The sequence below is a fragment of the Rana temporaria genome, chromosome 4 (genome assembly GCF_905171775.1).
Source record: "Rana temporaria chromosome 4, aRanTem1.1, whole genome shotgun sequence".
NCBI lineage: Eukaryota > Metazoa > Chordata > Amphibia > Anura > Ranidae > Rana > Rana temporaria.
Window position 1 is genome coordinate 428,452,782 of NC_053492.1, and position 10,621 is coordinate 428,463,402.

The 10,621-nt window shown below is 42.1% G+C and overlaps 1 protein-coding gene across 5 annotated transcripts in view; it reads left to right on the forward strand.

Annotated features, from left to right (window-relative positions):
- Window positions 1-10,066, forward strand: part of EPRS1 (glutamyl-prolyl-tRNA synthetase 1) — a 136,733-nt gene extending 126,667 nt beyond the window's left edge. For all 5 annotated transcript variants that reach the window (XM_040351428.1, XM_040351429.1, XM_040351427.1 and 2 more), the window contains 3 exons: window positions 2,065-2,143; window positions 7,151-7,215; window positions 9,769-10,066. In XM_040351428.1, coding sequence (XP_040207362.1) covers window positions 2,065-2,143; window positions 7,151-7,215; window positions 9,769-9,919 — 295 coding nt within the window. In that variant the 3' untranslated portion in view covers window positions 9,920-10,066. The remainder of the gene's footprint in view (window positions 1-2,064; window positions 2,144-7,150; window positions 7,216-9,768) is intronic.
- Window positions 10,067-10,621: the final 555 nt, after the last annotated feature.

Sequence of the window (10,621 nt, forward strand, 5' to 3'; positions counted from 1 at the left end):
ACTTTTTGTAGCTGCTGACTTTTAATAAACATAAATATTGGCTGGAGCTCCCCTTTAGTAAGGTCCATGTCACAGAGCAGTTTTGAAGCTTCTACTCCAAACTGTCCCAAGCCGGATGAGGCATTCACCCTAACCTGGACCTCAAGATTCAGTTTGCTTATCTTCAATTACAAAAATTTGAAATGGAATTGTCAAGATCTGTCATCACTACCCCTTACTGTGGACTTCATTGAGTTTATTTACATGTACACATCTTTCCAGCACAGTTTGGCTCTTTCGTTCAGCCTGTCCACTATACACCAATATGCTGGCCTCAGTTTTGACCCTCTTGCACGCTTGAGGTATCCTATAGTGGCCTTCTTGGATGAACTCCAAGAATGAACAGTTGGCAAGGGCTCTGAAGGACAATGTGCCTCTGGTTGTCCAGATGGGTCACCCCGGGCTTCCTCTTCCACCATTGCTAGTTAGCTCAGGCAGTTCATTTTTTGGGCTTATGCCCTCAAGGAATGGGTTTCGCTCTTTGCTATCATGGCCCATTCCAACAGATCTGTTGGTGTTTCTTGGGCCGTTCAGTAGCAAGCATCCTATTTGCAGGTCTGCAAAGCCTCCACCTGGTCTTCCACTCATAACTTTTCAAGTTTTACCAGGTTGATTTCCAGGCCTCTGCTGATGCCAGCTTCAGTCGCAAGGGGCTTAAGTTGTTATCTGAGAGTTTGAAATACGTTGACCCTTGTTTTTTTTGTGAGTCTGTTTGCCACTGTTTACTATATTGTCATCCCCAATTTTGACTTGCCTGTAAATTCCATGTCTTGGAGTACAGTATGGCTTTTGCTGGTGTCCAATCACCTGAAGGTAGTGACATACAACCCATGGTTAAGGACTACAGAGCCTGTGCCATGTCCTGTATAAGGATAAGCAAATTACAGGCAAGTCAAAATTTTCTTTTCTTTTTTTTTTTTTGGTGTAAAGGTTTTACATAAATGAATAAAAGCTGACCGGTAACCAAGTAAATGGTTTGTCTCAAACCTCCCTCTAAGTGCCTTTCTGGGCATCTTGGCCTTTTAAAGGAAGTTGAAAAACAGACTGGCAGGATCAATGGCTGAAAAAAAAGCCCTAAAAATGCAGTCAACACATCTAAGTGCTGGTAATCGGCAATGCTTTTTTTGAGGGCTTAGGGCTGGTTCTCACTGATGCGATGTCTGAAATCGGATTTGATTTGCATAAAACTCGCACAGGGCCCTTTTTTTGGTCCACAGTAGAATCGGATCTCATTGGGTGTTCACACACCCATGCGATCTGATTCCTGTCCGAGTTTACATTTCTTGTAATAGAAATAAAAATGTAAAAAAAGAGTGTAAACATAAAAAAGTTAAGTAAAATAAAAAATAAAACCAAATTTTTTATTTATTTTTAAAACCCCCCTGTCCCCAGTAGTTCGCGCTCAGAAGCAAACGTGCACGCAAGTCCTGCCCACATATGTAAACGCTGTTCAAACCACACATGTGAGGTATCGCCGCGTGTGTTAGAGTGAGAGCAATAATTCTACCACTAGACCACCTCTGCAACTCTTAACTGGTAACCTGTAAAAAAAAATTAAAGCGTCGCCTATGGAGATTAAGTAACAACGTTTTGGCGCCATTTCATGAGTTTGCGCAATTTTAAAGCGTGACAAGTTGGGTATCTTTTTACTTGGCGTAACATTATCTTTCTCGATATATAAAAAAATTGGGCTAACTTTACTGTTTTGTTATTTTTTTAATTCATGAAGCCGTCTTTTTCCCCCAAAAAAAGGCGCCTGAAAAATTATTGCGCAAATACCGTGTGAGATAAAAAGTTGCAATGACCGTCACTTTATTCCCTAGGTTGTCTGCTAAAAAAATATATATAATTTTTGGGGGTTCTGAGTAATTTTCTAGCAAAAAAAAAGATTTTTACATGAAGGAGAGAAGTGGCAGAATAGGCGCAAGTATGGAAGTGGTTAATTGTGATTGTATTTTTATTTTTGTAAACCTTGACAAAAACATTCTAGTAATTTGGTTGCACTCTTCTTGGCTTTTAATTTAGGGCACTGAAAGATCTGACGACCCACATGGTGGTAACGGATTCTATGGAAGAATTCCAGAATCAGCTGGATACAGGAAAAGTATGTGTTTTTATTTATTTTTATTTTATTTGTTTTTTTTAGGGAAGGAGGATTTGGCTGAATATTAAACACAATTCCTAAAACTAGCACACCAGAAAACGATCCTTATTTATTAAATTTTTTTTTATATATATATATATATATATATATATATATATATATATATATATATATATATATATATATATATATATATATATATATATATATAATATATATATATAATTTTCAGGTTTGTGTCAAAAGATTTATGGTCATGTGGCTAAAATAATGCTCCATATCCTGGTGTTAAAGCCTTGTGAATCGATTATATAATGTAGGCTCCTACCTTTCCTGGCCGATTTTCAGGTTTTCTTAGACCATCATGTTAATCCTTTCCTACCAGCGATGGAGAATGGCATTTATCCTGATGGCGATATCAATTGATCATACCTATACTGGGCTAGATTCAGATAGAATGGTCTATCCGCTCGGCGTAACGTATCTCAGATACGTTACGCCACCGTAATTTAGGGCGCAAGTTCTGTATTCAGAAACAACTTGCACCCTTAGTTACGGCTTGCACCCTTAGTTACGGATCTGGGTCGGCGTAAGCCCGCCTAATTCAAATGTGGATGAAATGGGCGTGTTTTATGTATATTAACTGTGACCCCGCGCATGTGACGTTTTTTACGAACGGCGCATGCGGCGTTCGTGAAAAAATCCCAGTGCGCATGCTCAAAATTCCGCCGCAAATCGTCATTGCTTTCGACGTGAATGTAAATTACGTCCAGCCCTATTCGCGAACGACTTACGCAAACGACGTAAAATTTTCAAAACTCAACGCGGGAACGACGGCCATACTTAACATAGGATAAGCCTCATATAGCAGGTGTAACTATACGCCGAAAAAAGCCTAAAGTAAACGATGTAAAAAAATGCGCTGGCCGGACATACGTTTCTGAATCGGCGTATCTAGCTCATTTGCATATTCTTCGTGTAAATATACGGAAGCGCCACCTATCGGCCAGCGTAAATATGCAGCCTAAGATACGACGGTGTAAGACACTTACGCCGGTCGGATCTTAGGGAAATCTATGCGTAACTGATTCTATGAATCAGGCGCATAGATACGACCCCGCACACTCAGAGATACGACGGCGTATATCTGGAGATACGCCGTCGTATCTTCTCTGTGAATCTACCCCTGTGTGTATATAATAAGCCACTTGTAGTCTACATCAGAAGCCTGTGTGACAAGCAGAAGAACAGTTGGGATACAGGGACAAGCAGATGTCACCATAGAACAGGAAGTGCCTAAATAAGGATCACCAGGAAATATGCTAATGAAAAATTCAGATTTAAATAGAATTAAAATTAAACCGATATAACATTTTTGAAGATCAGATGAAAAGTGATTTTAGTCAGAAGTGTGTGTTTTTTTTTTTTTTTTATCTTGAAGCATTCTATGCATTAAGATATAAAACCACCTGTGAGCAGAAGTCCCCTTAATACGAACCTGGGCTCCATCTCGATCCAGCGATGTTGCACGAGAGTCCCGGCTGTCCAGGACTCCCCTCCCCATTGGCTCCTGCTGCTGTCAGTCAGTGAGCCAATGAGGAGAAAGGAGGCAGAGCCAAGCTGCAGCTCCATGTCTGAATGGACACACAGAGCAGTGGCTCGGATGCCCCCATAGCAAGCTGATTACTATGGAAGCTCTCAGCAGAAGGGAGGGGCCAGGAGTGCCAGCAGAGGAACCCATAAAAGAGTAGGATCAGGGCTGCTCTGTGCAAAATCACTACACAGGGCAGGTAAGTAGAACATGTTTGTTATTTAAAAAAACAAGACTTTAATATGACTTTAACAGGTTGGAGTTACATATACATAAAAGGAATGGTACAGATCCCCCAAGGGGTTCTTTATTTTATCCTGCCTCTGCTGTAGTGACTGTAGGATTGAACCAGAGGACATGGTCCCTGCAATGTATTGCACCCTCTTCCCATCAGTTGCCAACATCACAACCTGTAGGTGCACAATGGTGAAACCGACACTTTGACACATCTTGCATTACACAGGTTTTCAGTCCTAGGCATCAAGAATTGCTCAGCAGAAATCGCAGGTGCTTGCCAAGCACACATGTTGATGTCTGTGTGCATTGCATCAAAATTATGAATAGCAAAAAAATGGGAAATGGCACCTTATGAACACCTAGGCAACTTACCTAGCATTGCATTGTTTTGTTTTTTTCTATTTGATTTTCTGGTGGAACGAGCAATATTCCCTACATATAAGTATTGTAGATCTTTCACTTCCTTAAGCTAACTAACTTTGAAGTGGTTCTTAGTATTTTTCGACCCTAATGTATTTCTTGCATTAGGTTAAAAAATGTTTAGGCATCAGTATCCCCCTACTCCCCTCCTTTTACTTACTTGAACCATCATTTTATCCAGCGCTGTGCACGTCTGCAGCTCTTCTCTCCCCTCAATTCTGGGTCTCACAGACTCTGCTGGGGCAGTGGGAGCTATTGGCTCCCACTGCTGTCAATCAAAGCCAGAGACTAGAGAGTGAGGGGCAAGGCCAAGTCCCGCTGTCTGTGTCTATAGATGCAGACGACAAGGCTTGGGAGCGAGCCTGCACGAGTGCCCCCATAGAAAGTCTCTTTCTATGGGGGCAATAACTGGAGGGTAGGAGCCAGGAATGCTGGCGAGGGGTCTAAGAAGAGGAAGTTTCGGAGCCACACGGTGCAATTCCATTGCACAAAGCAGGTAAGTATAAACCTGTTTTGTTTAAAAAAAAAAAAAAAAGCATTTACAATCACCTTTAAAACCATTTACACAAAATAACCTCTTCCTAAAATGGCTTCAAATTCCAGATTTCTATCTAGATAAGAAGCAATAAAAATATCACTGCGAGATTTGTCTCTGATAATGTAAAGGGCGTGCACTTTTTCAAGGTTGATCAGACTGATGATAATTTACATCAACAGGAAGCCATCGTTTTTACTGAGCAATGGCATAATTTGTCCTTTATGGCAGGTAATTGCACAGCTATAAGCTTCTGCTGTATCCGACAGCAGAACTCCATTGTTGGCCTATTGGGCTCTGTAAGATCCTATATTATCTTGTTTCTAGATCATTCTCTTGGGTTACATGGCCACTGTCCAAACGTTTCACAATTTTCTTAACTTCCCTAAAGGGGTTTTAAGAGCAATCGCTGAGGGACACGCAAATGTTTCAAAGGCTCAGCGCAGATCACGTTATTGGTGCCAAAATGCATAAATAAAGCAGAGACAATTTAATTTAACACGGCCCTTGCAGGGAGTGTGTATAGCCGTTTTTTGTATATTTTTTTAATACAGTTCATTTCAGTTAGCTACATATTAAAACAAATCCAAAATTAGTTGCTAAAAATCGAATTTTAACGTAAAAATTTAAATTAAATAATTCTCGTGATAAACAGAAATAAATAAATCCAGTCAAAAAAATTCAGTGGGAAAAAAAAACATGCAAAATGAATGTCCTTCTGTGCACTGATTTAGGACCAGATTCACATAGAACTGCGGCGGTGTAACGTATCGTAGATACGTTACACCGCCGCAAGTTTTCATCGCAAGTGCCTGATTCACAGAGCACTTGCGATGAAAACTACGCCGGCGTCCTCCGGCAGCAAGGCGGGCCAATTCAAATGGGCGTGTGCCATTTAAATTAGGCGCGCTCCCGCGCCTGACCTACTGCGCATGCTCAGTTGCGCAATTCCCGCTGTGCTTTGCGCGCCGTGATGTCATTTTTTCGAACGGCGACGCGTGTAGCGTACTTCCGTATTCCCGGACGGCTTGCGCAAACGACGTTCATTTTTAAATTTCGACGCGGGAACGACGGCCATACTTTAGACAGCAATACGTTTGCTGACTAAAGTTAGGGCACCTAAAACGACGACTAACTTTGCAACGGGAAACTAGACTAGCGGCGACGTAGCAAACGCGAAAATCCGTCGGGGATCCGCCGTAACTCCGAATTTGCATACCCGACGCTGGTTTACGACGCAAACTCCCCCCAGCGGCGGCCGCGGTACTGCATCCTAAGATCCGTCAGTTTAAAACAATTACACCTGTCGGATCTTAGGGATATCTATGCGTAACTGATTCTATGAATCAGTCGCATAGATAGAAACAGAGATACGACGGCGTATCAGGAGATACGCCGTCGTATCCCTTTTGTGAATCTGGCCCTTAGTTCATCGGTGTATGTCATCGGTGTATGTCATCAGTCTTCAAACTTTTCAAACAAAGGGACACTTTATTGTCCTTCAGACTTTAGGAGGGCCGGATTGTGGCCTGCAGGGGCAGAAAATGTCACAGGCCCAGCATCAGTGAGAATAAATATGGCCTTAGGGTTGGTGGTCAATAGGAGGAGGAGTATTCCCCCTATTAGTAGGAGGAATAGTATCCCATCATTAGTATCCGTGGAAGATATAGTATCCCATTGTTGGTGTCAGTGGGAGGAATAGTGCCTCATATCGGTGGAAGGAATTGTGTCCCAAGGGCCAGATTAAGGCTATCTGGCCCTCGGGCCGCAGTTTGGAGACCCCTGGTGTATGTCATCGGTGTATGTCCTTTGTGAACTTCTTTGTGTTAAACGTGCGATAGTGCTCCACATATGATCAAAGTGTCACCACTCTTGTGGCCCCCCCCATGGTATTATCCTCACCTCAGGGTGTGTGACCTCGCAATCAACGCTGGAGTGCCTTCTTTGGGCTCAATTAACAAGGAATCTCTAGGCTCCTGTGCTTATCCTTCGATCAATGTCAATCCTGAGGTGCTTCCAGCCCACCAATTTCTAACCAACAATCTGTTAAAACGCAATACACCTAATGTGACTTTTCACTGCTCTCCTAAAGATCGGACTAGGATGTCTTCTGCTTGTGCCCATAGACATAGGAATTAGTGGCCATTTAAATTTGTATAGAACATATTTTTGGGTTTGGTTCTGCCAGGTGAGACATTTAATGTGCTTTTCTTTTCCTCTGCAGATTGTACAGATTCCATTCTGTGGGGAGATTGACTGTGAGGACTGGATAAAGAAGACCACCGCCAGGTAATCTTATCTAACAGTGCTCACATATATTATAGTGCCACTGTAAGATTTCATGTTCTGATTTTTTTTTCCCCCACAATTGCAGTCTGTAGTGGAGATTCAGTAAATCGGGGTATACACGCACAGTTTTTTTTTTTTTTTGTTCAACCAAGGGTTTGAATGGGGAAAAAAAATGTAGCGCTCCCAACATCCAGCTATGTGGATAAGGGGGGTCTCCCTTGCCATACTGCTGCATTTTTGGCAGCAGGGACATCCTAGGTGGATGCAGCATTGGATCGATGCTGCATCTGTTATTACCGGCTCTGCAGTGAGAACTGAGCGATTAAACACCACTGATCACTCAGTTCTTCCCTCCACTCTGAGCGGAGAGCCCTGACTGCCAGTGGGCTGTGGAGAGGGCGGGGAGGGGCTGGTTCAGGCTTTCGGCGGATTGCTGAGAGGCTGAGCCAGCTTCCGGCCAGGCTTCTGGTCGGATACCGATAATATGGTCAGGATCTTTCCCGAGTCTGGAACTGCTGATTGACATAAGCCAACAGCGGGCTGAAAACAGGTCACAGGAGTGCAGAACGAACTTGTACCCCTGTGATCCATAGGAGAAGTATGGCTAAAAAAGCTTTGGCCATACTTCTCCTTTAAAATTTGGACATGTTGTTTTCTGATAGAATCATAATGTGTGTGCATACAATTGTTTCTGCTTTGTGATCATAATGCATGCTAAGAGCCACTGCTACTGAGAAGTTGGCCCACTTCTCACTTGCCTCCTTCTGCCCTCTCTGCCATTCATATTGCTCACTTTACTATTCTCCAGCAATGCACCGCATACCAGTTGAAACGTTGATGGCCCATATAACAGTGATACACAAAGAGGGGAAAGACCCGGCTCAATGTACAAGCTATCGCCCAATTTCACTGTTAAATGTGGACCTAAAGATTCTCATGAAAATACTCTCAACCAGACTATTACGACATATACCCACTCTAATACACTCTGATCAGGTAGGATTTACGCCAGAAAGGGAAGGTAGGGAGACCACGCAAAGAGTGGTATCCACAGACGCAGAAAAAGCATTTGACAGAGTTGACTGGTCTTTCCTGAGGGGGACCATACAATGTATAGGGTTGAAGAGGGGGATGCAGAACTGAGTCATGAGCCTCTATTCCTCTCCAAAAGCTAGAATCAAGATAAATGAGGTACTTTCAGAGCCCTTCTCTATCAAGAATGGAACACGACAGGGCTGTCCATTATCTCCCATTATCTTTATTTTGACACTGGAGCCATTTCTACGAACTATATGGGCCAACCAGATATTGGGGGCATCAGATTAAAAGGAAGGGAACATAAACTGGCTGCATTCGCGGACGACCTGTTGTTCTTTATAACCCTCCCAGCATTGTCCCTGCCGTCATTAATGACTGAAATGGATAAGTATAGGAGACTGTCCAATTTTAAGGTTAACTATAATCAATCGGAAGCAATGGGTATTGAGACGAGTACAGCACTACAACAGCAGCTATCAATTTTTTTGCGTTTAGATGGACATACTCACATATAGGTTACCTCGGGACAAAAATACTTAATAGACTGAACAGGATATTTGAACTTAATTTTGTGCCCTTGGTACGACAGATTAAATTAGATCTACAGAAATGGGATAAGGAGGCGTTTACGTGGTTTGGCAGAATCAATATTCTCAAAATGAATGTAATGCCAAGACTATTGTACTTTCTACAGACCTTACCTATTAAGATTCTGGTGGGTTACTTGAGAGAGTTGAGAATAAGATTGGCAAGGTTTGTTTGGGCTGGAAAACCGGCCAGAATTCGTAGAGACATTTTGACCCTACCAAAAGAAAAAGGTGGTGTAGGGCTCCTGGACCCGGAGGGGTATTATGGGGCAATACATTTAGCAAGAGTGCTGGATTGGTGCGCACTTCAAAAAGAAAAACCATGGGTACACATGGAACAAGTAATAGTGGAGATACCCCTGGAGGGGGTAATTTGGCTAAAAAACAGAGACTATACCGCAAGCAGTAAAGCAACATCCGACAGTGTTCATGACACTTAGTGTAGTTAAAAGGATACTCAAAAAAGTTAAGGCATCCACTCTGCTGAACCCGATGACTTCTATCATGGGCAATCCAGAGTTTGAAATGGGTCTAAAGGACAAAAAAAATTTGATGCTAAAACGACAGGGAAAAAGCAGATTTATACATTTTATGGTTGACAATCGAGTAATGTCTAGAGAAGAGTTGGACAGTGGGTTTGAAGAAAGTCTAGACCCTTTCAGGAGAATGCAGTTAAATGCATTTCTTAGATCAATTTCCATGCGAACAAGAGAATTTTTTTTTTTTTATCAGAATCAGCTGTTTTCAGGCAATGGAATACAAACCATTACATATAACTAATGTGTTTTGTGCTGTATCCAAAAAAGTAACCTTCCTCTTTAACTGTTTTTATGCAGTGTACTGTTTTGCATGGTAAGTGCTGTAATGAACTGAAACGTTGTCTTGGCTCATAATTCCAAACTTCTCCTCCTTTTCTGTTCTGATACAGGGATCAGGATCTAGAACCCGGAGCGCCTTCTATGGGAGCCAAGAGTTTGTGCATCCCCTTTAAGCCACTGAGAGAGCTTCAACCTGGAACAAAGTGCGTGTGTGGCAAGAACCCTGCCAAGCACTATACGCTATTTGGACGCAGTTATTAGTAGTCACCCGGACCCCGTACCGAGCTGTTTATTTTTATTACCTAACCTTAAAACAGATTTTAGAACCCATTGTGTGTGCTGAAATGCTTCCCATTTCTGCACATACTTTTTTCTGAGTACATCCCAGATAATAAAAGCTAAAGGAAATGATGTGTCTGTCATTACTGATTACTGTTTTCTGTGCTGAACAACCTGGCATGTTGGGTCTATAAACACTTCATTTTTTTTTATCCATTTTATCATCATCATTTATAAAAATCAACAGATCTTGTCAATCACATCCCCGTTTTCTTCCATATTGCACCTCTGCAGCCATGAAAGAGAAAGTCTTGTGCTTACTGGACAGATTCAAATGTATTTTACATTTTGTCTGTTACATAAGCTATCATGATGTGTATTAAAAGTGTAACACAGGTAACGGCAACCTGTGGCGTGCAAGCCTGGTTAGGCATGCTATGGCTTTTTAACTGGCAACCAAAGCCCCACTGTCATAGGCTGCAAATGGCAGCTAATTAGCATGTGAATTACAAAACATGTTTGTTGGAGAACCTTTGTGAACAAACACCAGACAGGTCAGGGATAAAGTTAGGGGGAAGTTTAAAGTAGGGTTAAGTTTTATAAAAAATATCCCAAGCTTTGAACATCTCATGGAGCACTGTTCCATCCATCATCCGAAAATGGAAAGAGTATGGCACAACTGCA